This window comes from Nerophis lumbriciformis, linkage group LG23 (assembly GCF_033978685.3).
Source record: "Nerophis lumbriciformis linkage group LG23, RoL_Nlum_v2.1, whole genome shotgun sequence".
NCBI lineage: Eukaryota > Metazoa > Chordata > Actinopteri > Syngnathiformes > Syngnathidae > Nerophis > Nerophis lumbriciformis.
The window spans coordinates 6567501-6583258 of NC_084570.2; the positions used below are offsets into that span (position 1 = coordinate 6567501).

A 15758-nucleotide genomic window follows, 5' to 3' on the forward strand; every position below is an offset into this window, starting at 1 on the left:
ATGGGAAAACTGGCCCCCTCTAAGATGGCCGCTACGTCGGCACGTCGCAGAGCATTGCAGCTACTATGGTATCATTTACATATTCATATCTGTGTTTCGGACTTTCGGGCGACCTTGTTTGAATTTCTTTGTTTTGTTAAAATTGTGTTTTACAATCGGTCTTCTTGGCACTTGACTCAATTTAAACTTTTTAAATGAAACTTTTAATAGGACGTCTGGTAAAAATGTTCTTCCGTGTTGTGGGCGGGGCTCTTTTGCTACGAGACACTTTTCCGGAAATGCTTGTACGGTGAGCATGATGACGCGATTCTATGACCAAACATTTGTTTTTAGTGTAAACATTGTATATTGTAAATTGTTTGTCAAATAGCTGCTATGTTCCCAGCTTGGTGATGGCCGAACTACCGAGGAAGTTACAAGCCTGCCTGGTGGTCATCTCCGGGATTTTAACCTGCTGCTGCAGTGGTACAGTACACTTTTTAAAACTCTTTTGAACATCGAAAAGTAATGTTTTGTGGAGCAATGTATTCACTCTAGTTCGTTTTGACGCGGCTATACCATTTTAAAGTATGCTACTTTTACAGTCGCAACTTAGCTCATTTAAGTACAAACCCCAAAAGCAGTGAAGTTGGCACGTTGTGTAAATCGTAAATAAAAACAGAATACAATGATTTGCAAATCCTTTTCAACGTATATTCAACTGAATAGACTGCAAAGGAAAGATTATTGACGTTAAAACTGGTAAACTTTGTTATTTTTTGCAAATTTTAGCTCATTTGGAATTTGATGCCTGCAACATGTTTCAAAAAAGCTGGCGCAAGTGGCAAAAAAGACTGAGAAAGTTGAGGAATGCTCATCAAACACTTATTTGGAACATCCCACAGGTGAACAGGCTAATGGGGAACAGGTGGTTGCCATGATTGGGTATCAGAGCAGCTTCCATGAAATGCTCAGTCATTTACAAACAAGGATGGGGCGAGGATTAGCACTTTGTCAACAAATGCATGAGCAAATTGTAGTTTAAGAACAACATTTCTCAACCAGCTATTGCAAGGAATTTAGGGATTTCACCATCTATGGTCCGTAATATCATCAAAATGTTCAGAGAATCTGGAGAAATCACTGCACGCAAGTGGCAAGGCTGAAAACCAACATTGAATGCCCGTGACCTTCAAAAACCAACATTAGTGTGTAAAGGATATCACCACATGGCCTCAGGAACACTTCAGAAAACCACTGTCAGTAACTACAGTTTGTCGCTACATCTGTAAGTGCGAGTTAAAACTCTACTATGCAAAGCCAAAGCCATTTATCAACAACACCCAGAAACGCAGCCGGCTTCTCTGGGCCCTAGCTCATCTAAGGTGGACTGATGCAAAGGCATGGGTAACTTACACATCTGTGAAGGCACCATTAATGCTGAAGGGTACATACAGGTTTTGGAGCAACATATGTTGCCATCCAAGCAACGTCTTTTTCATGGACGCCCCTGCTTATTTCAGCAAGACAATGCCAAGCCACATTCTGCGCGTTCTACAACAGCGTGGCTTTGTAGTAAAAGAGTGCGGGTACTAGACTGGCCTGCCTGTAGACCAGACCTGTCTCCCATTGAAAATGTGTGGCGCAATATGAAGCGTAAAAAACGACAACAGAGACCCCGGACTGTTGAAGAACTTAAGCTGTACATCAAGCAAGAATGGGAAAGAATTCCACCTGAAAAGCTTAAAAAATTAGTCTCCTCAGTTCCCAAACGTTTACTGAGTGTTGTTAAAAGGAAAGGCCATGTAACACAGTGGTGAACATGCACTTGAAACAGCGACTAAACTACAAAGCTAAAGCTAGCAAGAACAATCCTTACACCCACAACACATCTCATCTGCTTGTGTTGTTGTGAACGACATCATTGATGTAACATCAACGTTCAAACAGTGGTCTCAACTTTAGAGGCACTCTCTTTTTTTATTTTAACAGCTTCAAGTGAGTCACCTCTTTACTCGTCCAGCTGAGAACAGCAGCACATCACAGTTGCCTCCTTCACAATAATAGCACGTTGTGCCCACTAACAAAATAAAGGTTTCAAGAAAGTGCACAACCATAATGTACTTAAAAGACTTGTTGATACATTTACAAAATGATTATGCTTTGACCTAAAATACTGGTCAAAATTGTCCAAAGATGTAATGCACCAATAAATGTAAGGATTTTTGCATTTAATTAACAAACATTTTATAACATTTTATTTTACACAAAAAAAGCACACATGGTGGTAAAATAAGTGTAAAAGGTAAAAAAACTGAATTAATACAATTAACAGGAAAACTTAATTGTATTGTTTTTATATTTAGATTTTTATTCAATTATATTGTTAGTGCTAATAATAATATTTTAGTTGTTATGGTTTATTCATTACTAATTTATCTACAGTTTTTTAAAACTATATTTAAAGTTGAATTTTGGTGGAACAATAAATAATTGTTTTCAAATTATGAATCCATCCATTTTCTACCGCTTGTCCCTTTCGGGTTCGCGGGGGGTGCTGGAGCCTATCTCAGCTGCATTCGGGCGGAAGGCGGGGTACGCCCTGGACAAGTCGCCACCTCATCGCAGGGCCAACAAAAATAGACAGACAACATTCACACTCACACTCACACACTAGGGCCAATTTAGTTTTGCCAGTCAACATATAATCATGTAATTCATGTTGATTACAATATCAATCAAAATAATCGTGATTATTATTTTTGCCATAATCATCCAGTCCTAGACTTTGGTGTACATTTTGCTCCACAGTCGCTTTTATAACTCGTCTTTTGAGTCTGTCTGCAAGACGTTTTACTCTGGATGCGTTCCCAGATTGCAAATGAAACCACAGCCCCCCACCCTCTACAAACTTATCAATTTATCTTTTGAAAATGGTATCTTGAAGTCGTCATTGATATTTTTCCCAGACACTGTTGAAAATAAACTTCACTTAGATTCGCCCGGTGACATTATACACATGCCGATCGATTGCATAAAAAATATATTTTAAGCAGCATTGTTACTGCATGTCGCACGTCATTATGTGCATGCCAAGATTAGATCCAAAATAATACTTTATCCTACTTTTTAAAAATATTTTTTTATCCTCCCCATTGGCTGAGAGCTTGATTTCTAAATACCGTATTTTCCGTACTATAAGGCGCACCTAAAAACCTCCAATTTTCTCAAAAGCTGACAGTGCGCCTTATCAAATCAAATCAAATCAACTTTATTTATAAAGCACATTCAAAATTTACCACAGGGGTAGCCAAAGTGCTGTACAATGAACAGGTTAAAAGATAAAACGAGTACCGAGCAAACACAACACAACACAACACAAACAGAACACGATAAAAAATAAATAATTGAAATAGAATTAATAAAAACATAAAAACAGGATCACAGCAGGTGTATTATGGGGCGCCATTGCAGGATGGATATCACTCAGTGTTAAAAGCCATGGAATAAAAGTATGTTTTTAAGAGAGATTTAAAAACAGGAAGAGAGGAGGCTTGTCTAACACTCAGGGGTAGGTCGTTCCAGAGCTTGGGAGCAGCAACGGCGAAAGCTCTGTCACCTCTAAGCTTCAGCCTTGTGTCAGGGACCGTCAACAGCAGCTGATCGGCTGATCTTAAGGATCGGGTGGGGCAGTAAGGCTGAAGGAGGTCGGAGAGATAGGTTGGCGCGAGGTTGTTTAGACATTTAAAAACAAATAAAAGGAGTTTAAAATTGATTCAGTAACGCACAGGGAGCCAGTGAAGGGACGCTAAAATAGGGGTGATGTGCTCACGTCTGCGGGTCTGTGTTAGCAGACGAGCAGCAGAGTTCTGCACGAGCTGCAGGCGGGCGAGGGAGGCCTGGCTAATGCCTACATACAGGGCATTACAATAATCAAGACGAGTCGAGATAAAGGCGTGGATTAATTTCTCAAGATCATGACTTGATAGAAGCGGTTTCACTTTCGCTATTTGGCGTAATTGATAAAAGCTTTTTTGAACGACGCTGCTGATTTGTTTTTCGAATTTAAAATCTGAGTCAAACTTTACCCCCAGGTTTGTGACAGAGTCGCTGAGATACGGGGTCAGAGTGCCGAGGTCAACGTTGGGGGAGGGAGAGCGACTTGGACCGAACAACATAACTTCTGTTTTATCTTCATTTAGGCTCAGGAAGTTAGCTGAAAGCCAGACTTTGATGTCGTGCAGGCAGTCAATAAGACGTTGAACCGTGTTATTTTGTGCCATGGGAAAATAAATCTGGCAATCATCGGCATAAAAATGAAATGCAATACTGTACTTCCTAAAAATAGAACCAAGGGGGAGAAGGTAAAGCGCAAATAAAATTGGGGCAAGGATTGAGCCCTGGGGGACCCCATGTGGTAAAGGAGCTGTGGACGACATAAAACTGTCTACTTTTAGACAAAAACTCCTGTCGGTTAGGTACGACCGGAACCAGTTGAGGGCGGCGCCCTTAATGCCCACACAGTTCTCAAGACGAGTGATTAAGGTGGCGTGGTCGACGGTGTCGAACGCAGCAGACAATATATATAATCCGGTGCGCCTTATATATGGACCAATATTGAGCCACAACATTGCGCTTCTTCTTCTACGGGGGAAAATGAAGTCGGCGGGTGCTTACCGTAGTTGTGAGACCTAAACTTTATGTAAAGACCCCAAAATGGCTCCTATTAAGAGACACGTTTACGACGCAGAGTTTAAACTCAAGGCGATCAGTCACGCAGTATAACACGGGAATAGAGCAGCAGCGAGAGAATTTAACATTAACGAATCAATGGTGCGGAAGTGGAGGAAGCAACATGATGACCTGCGCCAAGTAAAGAAGACTAAACAGAGTTACTGAGGGAACAAAGCGAGATGGCTACAGTTGGAGGACAAACTCGAACAGTGGGTTGTTGAACAGAGAGCAGCAAGTAGAAGTGTCAGTACAATCACTATTCGAATGAAGGCAACAGCACTAGCAAGCAAACTTAACATTAATGAATTTAAAGGCGGTGCTTCTTGGTGCTTTCGGTTTATGAAAAGACGTAACGTTGAGTTATTGATATATTGTATTGCTTTGCACTATTTCGAGTGTTACTATATTGTGATTGCACTAACGTTTGATTTACCGTAACAGTATCACTGTTTTTTACGTGTTTATTGAATCGAGGAAAAGTTCCCCTCCACTTTGTGATATAAATGTTGCACTACATGTTATACCTTGCTGTTGTTAAAAGATAAACGAAACACCACGTCACTGACTTTACCTCGGGGAAAAATAATAAAACAGCTGTTTATTCATTTTGGGAGTGAACGGAGTTGTCAGAACGCTGGTTTGTTATTTATTAATAAAATTTGACTGACCTATCTGACTGTTTTGTTCACATTCCTTTTAGCGCAGCTCCATCTAATGCAGGGGTGCTCACACTTTTTCTGCAGGCGAGCTACTTTTCAATTGATCAAGTCGTGGGGATCTACCTCATTCATATATATAATTTATATTTACTTATTTATGAAATATATGTTTTTGTTAGCAAGTTAAAGGTGTTTAATGATAATGCAAGCATGTTTAACACATATAGTTAATATTGTTTAAAAATTAAAGGTGTTTAATGATAATACAAGTATGTTTAATACATATAGTTAATATTGTTAACAAGTTAAAGGTGTTTAAAGATAATGCAAGCATATTTAACACATATAGTTAATATTGTTAAAAAATTAAAGGTGTTTAATGATAATACAAGTATGTTTAATACATATAGTTAATATTGTTAACAAGTTAAAGGTGTTTAAAGATAATGCAAGCATGTTTAACACATATAGTTAATATTGTTAACAAGTTAAAGGTGTTTAAAGATAATACAAGCATGTTTAACACATATAGTTAATATTGTTAATAAGTTAAAGCTGTTTAAAGATAATACAAGCATGTTTAACACATATAGATTCCTTTCTTTCATGAAGACAAGAATATAAGTTGGTGTATTCCCTGATTCTGATGACTTGCATTGATAGGAATCAGACAGTGGTGCTGATAATGTCCGCATTTTCGAATGGAGGAGAAAAAAAGTCCTCTTTTCTGTCCAATACCACATGAAAGTGGTTGGTTTTTGGCATCTTATTTGTCCAGCTTCCGTACTCCTTTGTATACACTTTACAAGAAATACATTGTCGGCAAACTCTGTAGCTTGCTAGCTTGTGCACGCCAGCTTTCTGAGACTCTTTTATTTTGTTAGCGCAACTGTGCAACTGTGCAGTCGGTCTTTGGAGTTTTGACGACAGGTACGGCGCCAGAGTCTGTTGAAATAAAGTGTTTCTCGCCTTCCAGTCGGTAATTTTAATGAGCTGGCAGCAGCCAGCGTCATCTCAGAAGACCCTCGGGTGCCGTGAATGTCAATCAAGTGACGAAAGTGACGTCATAGTGAATATTTATGATCGCTCATTTTTAGGACTATTTTTTTAATGCCTGGCTGGTGATCGACTGACACACCCTCCGAGATCGACCGGTAGCTCGCGATCGACGTAATGAGCACCCCTGATCTAATGGATGCATAACGTAACCCCAGCCTCTACTGTAGCGTCTATTTTATGCGTCTTATAATGCGGTGCGCCTTATATATGAACTAAGTTTTACAATAGGCCATTCATTGAAGGTGCGCCTTATAACCTGGTGCGCCTTATAGTGTGGAAAATACGGTAAGTACATCCACTTCGCTATGATGTCACAACGTAGCCAAATGAGTATCCAACATTGTGACAACATTTATAAGTCAGAAAGGAAGAAATTCATCATAGGTCCTGTTTAATGTTTTTGATAATGAGACCATATTTGTTGTAAAAGTTATATTATCTTATACATGTAAAAAAAACAAACCCAAAAAAACCCAGCATTTTGACACAGCAAAATGCAATGTGACTGTAGCACCCGAATGCTGCAATTAACACGGCCTGAATGGTGAGTGTGCGAAGGGATTATTAACCCACTTAATGCTTACAATTCACAATTAAAAAAGAGAGAAGAAGAGGAAAATACACATTGTCATATTTGATGAGTGCACAATGTCAGTAATCAATTTGGTATAAGTAACTGTCAAAATTTGTAAGTATCATAGCAACACATCTACCGGTACCTTCTTTTCAGGACATACCATTTTCAAAAAGGCGGGTGATGAAGTTGTCCTTAGGCCTACTGCGGCTCCTGAGACCGGCCCCGTAAAAAGCATCGTGTGGAGTCACGGAGATAACATCGCCATCGAGTGGGACGGACAAAGCACGGAGGTGTATCTCCAGTTCAAAAGTAAGTAATCACGTTTAAAGTCAATTTGAGGTTGAATGCTTACCTCATGTGTCTTAAAGACCGCACTCGGCTGAACTACGCCAACGGGGAGTTGACCATCACGGGGTTGATTCAGAATGACAGCGGCAGGTACACACCCGAGATCAACTTTGTCTCCACTGGACCGACTCGTCTCGCTGTTCTATGTAAGTGGATAAGCAGCGCATACTTTGTTTGCTGCGGGAGAACATCAAGGAGAAAAGAAGGTGAAGCTCTTGTTGCTTTTTCATTAGTGCCCGTCCCTGAGCCTACTATCCAAAAGTCCTGTGATGCTGAGATGACGGAGTGCACTTTGACGTGTGCTGGCAACACCACAGGTGCCGAACCCGTCACTTACACCTGGAAGTTTGGCGAGTCCGTGAAAACCAACTTGCCCAAGGACTACAAAGTTCAAAAAGTACTTTGCTGCAAATGAAACCATGTATTATCAAAGATGCTAAATGTGAAACACTCACCTCTTAGGACAGTTTGGGCGAAGACGAGATCAGCTGCGGGCTGCAGAATCCAGTCAGCAAAAATGTCAGCCCGTCTATTCCCAACCCGTTCCACACTGGCGGAGAGAGCATGAAGCTCAACACGGGACTGACGGTCTTCATCTGTATGCTGACTGCAGTGGTACTGCTGGTGCTCTTACACAAATGTAGAACAGGTGAGACATCAGGATCATTACACCTCTGAAGTCCTTTTGATAAAGATGCAGTTTTTGAGGGAAATGTATTTGATAAAACCCAACACCAAGAATAGACATTTGAAAGGCAATTTAAAATAAATCAAGAATAGTGAACAATAGGCTGTTATATGAGGCATAAATGACCAACTGAGAACGTGCCTGGTATGTTAGCGTAACATATTATGGTAAGAGTCATTCAAATAACTATAACATATAGAACATGCTATACGTTTACCAAACAATCTATCACTCCTAATCGCTAAATCTGATGAAATCTTATACGTCTAGTCCAGTGGTTCTTAACCTTGTTGGAGGTACCGAACCCCACCAGTTTTATATGCGCATTCACCGAACCCTTCTTTAGTGAAAAATAAAATGTTTTTTTCTTAATTTAATCTAAATTTATGAATATTAATCATGAAATTATGTTATTATATTAAATAAATACTAATAAAGATATATTTTACAAACAGAAAGTTACAGGAATGTACACATGATCCCATGTTTACATCTCATTGTGCAACATGTGAATAATTTAGTGGGAACTAAATGCGATATCTGAAAGGGGTACAAATTATTTCGAACGCAGGACCCCCACCCAGACATACAATACTAGTGCAAAGCTCATGAAAAACAATATTTTTTGTTATTGCCATTCTAAGTGGGCCAAAACACGTATATTAGAAAATCATCTCATGGAAATGACTGCTGTCATTTGATTATAATAATAAAACATTTAACTTGTTATTTAGTCAGGTTTGGGACAGGTGTGCTGCAGGTGTGGCCACAGTGCATGTGCACGTCTGACGTCGCTCACATGTGCTCCACTGAATGCTCAAGGAGTTTTTACATTTGCTCGCGCATATGGAAAATTAGAAGGAACATTGTTTGGGGGTATCCATAATACGTCGATAGGGAGAAGTTTTTTATTTACACAATGAGTCGGGTGTGTTTTGACCACCGCGGCGGAGGCTCCGCCGAACACCTGAGGCCGACTCACCGAACACCTAGGGTTCGATCGAACCCAGGTTAAGAACCACTGGTCTAGTCTCTTACGTGAATGAGTTAAATAATATTATTTGATATTTTACGGTAATGTGTTAATAATTTCACACATAAGTCACTCCTGAGTATAAGTCGCACCGGCCAAACTATGAAACAAAACTGCGACTTATAGTCCGAAAAATACGGTTATTGACATATTTTGCTTTAGTTACGTCAGCAGATATCGCCATGTATGGTAGATGTTTACCTGGAGAGCTTTGCCCAAGTCCGCCATTTTTATTCAGTTGTTTATTCAAACTTGAGTCAATAAGTTCCTTATTTTTCTCTATACTCTTGTTATGCGGCAGGCTGGCTCGTACATGCACATGTATGATAAAATCCTCTGCTGTTGCCATTTTTAATAAAAAGTAGCGTATAGTTTTAACTTATATATGTCAGCAAACTCCATATGGAAGCGCTTAAAACTACAACACGGCTGATGGGGTGGAGACGCAGTCAAAAGGGGCTTAGTTGGGAGGAGGATGTTTGGCATGTAAATAAGAGCGCCCAAAAAAGGTGTTTTCTAAAGAGATGGTCAGAAAGCGGCTTGAAGATGATCAGTACAACATTACATGAAAGACCACATTACATAAGACCACAAGGAAGTGTTGTAAGGCAGACTTTTCTGGTGGCAGCGCAGCAAAGAAAAGTGAAATTAGTAGAGATGTTCCGATCATCATTTTTGACCTCCGATCCCGATCCAATTTCGAGGGCCGATGCGATACTTTGAAAATATATTATAGAACTTAAAATGTTTTATTGCCGGTAAGTAAACACATTAACACATTTTTATAAAGCATACATTTAAAATCGCTGTGTTTAGCTCACAGCCCATTGGCACATTTTCACTTTGGCTCTTGGAGGCAAAAAGTTTGGGCACCCCTGATCGAGATCGAGGCATCTCCAGAAAGTAGTCATTATGAAATACTCCGAAAGCGAAGACACGCTGAGTGGCTGCATGCTTTGTCCCAAGTCACTCAAACGCCGCAACCATCATGAAGGCTAACGATTGTATTTTTTGAACATGTGATCTGGTCTGCTCCTATTGAATGGACGGTGATAACTAAGCAGCGTAGTGGTTGAGACTTCCACAGGGATACAATGATTAGTTCTCCATTTTATTGCCACAACAAACTTCACTTAACTTGCTTGTTTTCTTACAAAATGAGATCTGGATCTGGGATGTTTTTTAATACGTCTGTTAATTTCTCACAGGCATGTGGTTCTTCCAAAAAGGTAAGCATAAATTAGCATTTTGCTTGTACTGAACACAATTTTTTCATATATGTTTTTTTTTAAAATCCCTACAGAGTCCAATCCGTGGGAAGCAGGTTAGTATCAAACATATTTGTTTTCTTAAAATGTACAGTAATGCAGTTTGCTATATCTAATTGGGTTCGGACTTGACAGTGGTAAATACAATTCCACGTAACCGGATACTTGTTCATAAATGGAATCTTTTCAGAGTTAATAGTTTCTAAAATCGTTTTCTAAGATTAATTGTAGTTCTTTTATCAATGTGGCACGTAACAATGGCTTTCTCCATTGGCATGAAAATTGAAGTCCCCTTGGTAAAAACTTGTATTTCTACTGTATCGTGATCACTGCAACATATCAGAAAATACATGATGAATAAGATCTTAATAACTTATCTTAAGACTTAATTTAAGCCAAAAATATGTTGAATTTGCCCTAAAACATGATTGAGTGAATTCGTAAAGTTTTAAGCGCTAAGTGACGAGACTGAACTTATGTCTATTTCTAAACAAAATGTTGAAGCAGGTTGGCCAAATACAAAAAAACAGGGCTGGGCAAAAAAATATAACGATCAATCATTTTTATATCAAGCGTTTGTACTCCAGAATATGGATTAGTTCAACATTTTATTAACTTACTGAGTAAACAAATTGGTTTGTTATTTACTCAACATGTTTATTTCAGATAAACATGGAAAAATATTATAAAAATAATGAAACTTTTTACTCTACAGTGAAACAAATGTAGCCAAATATGAACTAGTTTGCAGTCCTGGGTGTTTCTGCAGGGATGCAATAAACAAATGAAGACTTTTTAAAATGTAAACATTATTACTGTATTTTTCAGAGTATAAGTCGCTCCGGAGTATAAGTCGCACCGGCGGAAAAGGCATAATAAAGAAGGAAAAAAACATATATACGTCGCACATTTTTTGGGGAAATTTATTTGATAAAACCCAACACCAAGAATAGACATTTGAAAGGCAATTTAAAATAAATAAAGAATAGTGAACAACAGGCTGAATAAGTGTACATTATATGAGGCATAAATAACCAACTGAGAACGTGCCTGGTATGTTAACGTAACATATTATGATAAGAGTCATTCAAATAACTATAACATATAGAACATGCTATACATTTACCAAACAATCTGTCACTCCTGATCGCTAAATCCCATGAAATCTTATACGTCTAGTCTCTTACGTGAATGAGCTAAATAATATTATTTGATATTTTACGGTAATGTGTTAATAATTTCACACATAAGTCGCTCCTGAGTATAAGTCGCACCCCCGGCCAAACTATGAAAAAAACTGCGACTTATAGTCCGAAAAATACTGTATTTTCCAAATTATGATGCGACATATGCTGTTAACATCATTGCTAGTGCTACACTGCAAATGTGCATTCTGTTTAATACCAATATAAATTAGCTAGTTTCAAGTTAAAATAAACTAAACTGCTAATATGCTGTGTGCTGGCAGCAGTAGGAAGCTGTGCAGCCTCCTTTTTTCCTTATAATCACTTGTGGAGTACATTTTCAAATGATTGAACACATGAGTTGTTTACACGTGTTCTGGCGACACATTCCCCATTGGAATTCAGGCACCACCTGCATATGCACATGAATTAAAGGACTGCAGAAATGTAATTGCGCTTTAAAGGTACGTGAGTAGAATCGTTACACCAAATAACGCTATATTGTTGTATTTTGTCATTTAATATAAATGTTACACATAAACAATTTAACGATCTAATGTACGATTTATTAGGTTATGCATTCATGCTTTTGGTTTCCAGGAAATAAACAAACATAACCTATTAAATCATACATTTGATTATTTGTCATTTAATATACCACATTTTTTTCGGAGTATAAGTCGCACCTGCCGAAAATGCATAATAAAGAAGGAAAAAAACATATATAAGTTGCACTGGAGCCCGGCCAAACTATGAAAAAAACTGCGACTTGTAGTCCGAAAAATACGGTAGATGTTTCACACTACAAATTACAAAAAATATAGCATTGTTTAGGGTAACGATTGTACTCGGGTTAAATATGATTTTAATTGCGCAATTACATTTCTGCATTCCTTGGATTGATACACATGCGCAGAAGCAGGGGATGCATGAATTCCAATGGGGAGCATGTCTCGCCAAAACACTTTTTGTCTGGTACTGTACATGCCTTGCACATTGGCTTGATTTGCCCTGAATCACTTTGGTGACCCAAAGCACCAATATCTCTGGAGGATAACTCAATGTTAAGGCTGACTTTAATTTTGCTGCCCTCAAGTGCACGTTAAGCTCCAAATTCACTCTCTGTTTTTTTTTAACTTACAACCACCAAGTGCAGAGGGAAAAAGCCTACTATGATTGGTTGTTGTCACGGACATATCCGCCGTGTTTGATCGAGTTGATATGCTAATAGCACAGCGGATTGATCTGAAATGTAACACCATCATATATTCGCCCAGTCTTAAAATAGATTTAAGCTCCAATGAATGTCTGAATTATAGAATTTTCCCCTCTCGTCCACAGACTTCTGGAGGAGGACGGAGAGGCAACGTAAGTTTCAGGTGCTATGTATTTTTTTTTTTTTAAAGCTTTTAAAATCTAACAAAAAACTCATATTCGAAGGCGGAGACGCTCTTGAATCAAACGGCAGAACAAGCCATCAAGAAAAAGCACAAACAGAAGAAGGTACTCTATTACTTTAGAGAAACACTATTTTAAAGGGGATCTGCTTTTTTTTTTTTGCCTATCATTCATAATCCCTATGTAAGAAAAGAACATGGTTTTTTTTCATGCTTTCTATTTCGTAATATGCGGCAAGTACGAGGTGGCTAACAACGCCGCTAATGGGAGTACCACTCTATAGTGCCCTCTAAAAAACATCCAAAAACTGCCAACAATACTCCATTTACATCTCGTGACCTGAATGTTAACTAGTTATTAGCGATATTGTTATTATAAGCACTAACGCCAAGGAACTACTTTTAGCCACGCCGTGATCTTAGAGGTAACTAGCTTATGTAGCTATTGACATACTGAGGCGGTGAGCTGCTACATCCCCTCTGAGTTGGTGGAAGTTAATCTATCATTTAAATCATGCCTCTCACTTGTATTGTCGAAGTTTGTGGCCATAAGCCGAGAAGTTGCTCAACTTTAATATTCAACTCAGACCCGGAGATGGCGAGAAAAACACAAACACTTTATTTAATTTTTTTTTTACTTCCGTAAGGATTATGATTAATTCTTCATCTAAACGGGAAGATACAGTATTAACATCCTATCAGTCAGCATCACACTATGAGCAGACATTGTACAGTAAGTGTTTGTTATATTATGTTCGTAGTTTGCATTTCGTTTTTAGCACTGAGCAATAGTGCTACTTGCTGGATCTGCTTATCACTTAGCTTCTAAAAATGTAATCCCCATACCATTTGTCCCAAACTATTCGTCGTCTCATGAAGTCTGCCATGATGAAACGATGTAGGTTTTTGAATGTTTTTTAGAGTGCTTTATGGGCGTAATAAACGCAATGACTACCATTACCTCCATTATTAGTCGACTTTAGCTAGCGTTTATTTAGGAGTTAGAAAGCATAAAAAACATGTGTGCTTGTCGTACATAAGGATTGGGAAAGATAGGCAACATTCCAAAAAAAGTGCAGTTCCCCTTTAAGAAATGTTTTGCAGACTTTGATCTCTTTTTGTCTTTTTGCAGAGGAAGCACCAATGACATAGGTGGTCCAAAACCTTGCATTTAGCAGCAATCTGATGGTGGTTAGTGTGAGCGAGAGCCATACCATAACTGTCTACCGCCCCGATTTTGCCAGGAAATCCCTATTTTGTCCTTTTTTTCCCAGCAACTTCCTGGTCCCGTTTACCCCCCCTCCAATCCCCTGGATTTTGCGCTCCATGAAAAGCTATCGGGTCCGTTTGACTCAAGCCTCGCGTGGCGAGTTGCATGTTACGTGAGTCAATCAAATCAAAAACACGAGAGATGATGTACATGAAGACGACGGAGTAGACATCTCTGCCAACTTTGTGCAAATATCTTAAAAAATGGGAGACATTATCTTTACCTAAAGAGCAAGCAGCTAGTCACACTACATTCACCTCATGCTTTCTGTAACATTGAGGAAGATAGGTTAGCCAGCCTAAAAATGTCTCAACTAGGGATGTTCCGATCAGGGTTTTATGCTGCCTATTCGGTCGATACCAATCACATGTATTTCTTTACATTTTTATGATGAGTGCTATTGACTGTGTAAGAATATCAATATAGTGTTTAAACTTCCTTATTTTAGTTTATTAAATACAATTATTTGATATAAAGTCAATAATGCACACTAACTTTAAACCAGTTCATTATTTTAGTTTATTAAATACAAATATTTGATATAAAGTCAATAATACACAAGAATTGAAAAAAACTAAACTACTACTCTTTTAAATCCTTTGGTTTTTGCCTTCAACGTCCTCCTGTGTCCAAGGAATAGTTCGCTAAATGTGTAAACATTAAAGAAAACAACAAAACATTATTTTGGGAAAATTAAAATATTGACCTACTGTAATCACTCTAGTATCGATCATATACTGATACTACCTTTTAGTATTGACACTGCCAACCAATTTATGGATGATCCGCTCGCTAACATGTACTGTGATAAGGCTGACACACCAAGAGTTGTTAAATTATCCTCTCTCTCAATTAGCTGCTAGTTGCTCGTCAGTTGGGGGACTAAAAATAAATACAGTGTCAGAAAGAGGGGATCGACGTTTTTGATCGACATTAAGGCATTTGCCGATCAAATACTTATATGTGAATCGGTCAATACTTACTGCTGGCCGATCGATCGGCACATCCCTAGTCTCAACCATAAGCATTTACGAAATGTAACAGGTTTTCTCCCTTGGGAAGCCTTATATATTTCATATATTATGATAATATCAGACACACTAAAAACATATGGTGCAGTAGTTAGTGACACTATGTTGTGATTCACAGGATATGGGTTTGAGTCCTGTTAAAAACCATTTTATTTAACACGTATTATAATAAAAGTGTTTTGAATGTCTAGTCCTGTTACACAAAAGACACTTCAGTTTACCCATACTGTATCCATACCAGTTTGCCTACCGCAGCAACAGAGAGCACAGACAACGTACTCACACATCTGGATAACAACATAGTTCAGTATTCAATACTGCCATTCCATTAAAACTGGTTACCAACCTTGGGCATTATCAACCTTGGTCAATGGATAATGACATTTCTGACCAACAGGCCACAGCATGTTAGTTCAGGACATACCTGCTCCTCCGCTGTCATACTCAAAACAGGCGTACCACAGGGCTATGTGCTTGGTCCTTTTCTCTATTCCCTCTTCACCCACGTCTTTACACCTGTGCATGTATCCA

General features: G+C 38.6%; 1 protein-coding gene across 1 annotated transcript; it reads left to right on the forward strand.

Annotated features, from left to right (window-relative positions):
- The first annotated feature begins 121 nt into the window (after positions 1–121).
- On the forward strand, positions 122–15417 carry LOC133622474 (uncharacterized). The gene is made up of 11 exons (XM_061985259.1): positions 122–289; positions 386–465; positions 7162–7317; positions 7377–7502; positions 7590–7753; positions 7819–8005; positions 10286–10306; positions 10381–10401; positions 12871–12897; positions 12970–13032; positions 14059–15417. Exons 1-11 carry the CDS (start codon positions 195–197, stop codon positions 14076–14078), a joined length of 960 nt encoding a protein of 319 aa, XP_061841243.1. The 5' UTR covers positions 122–194; the 3' UTR covers positions 14079–15417.
- The last annotated feature ends 341 nt before the right edge of the window (positions 15418–15758 follow it).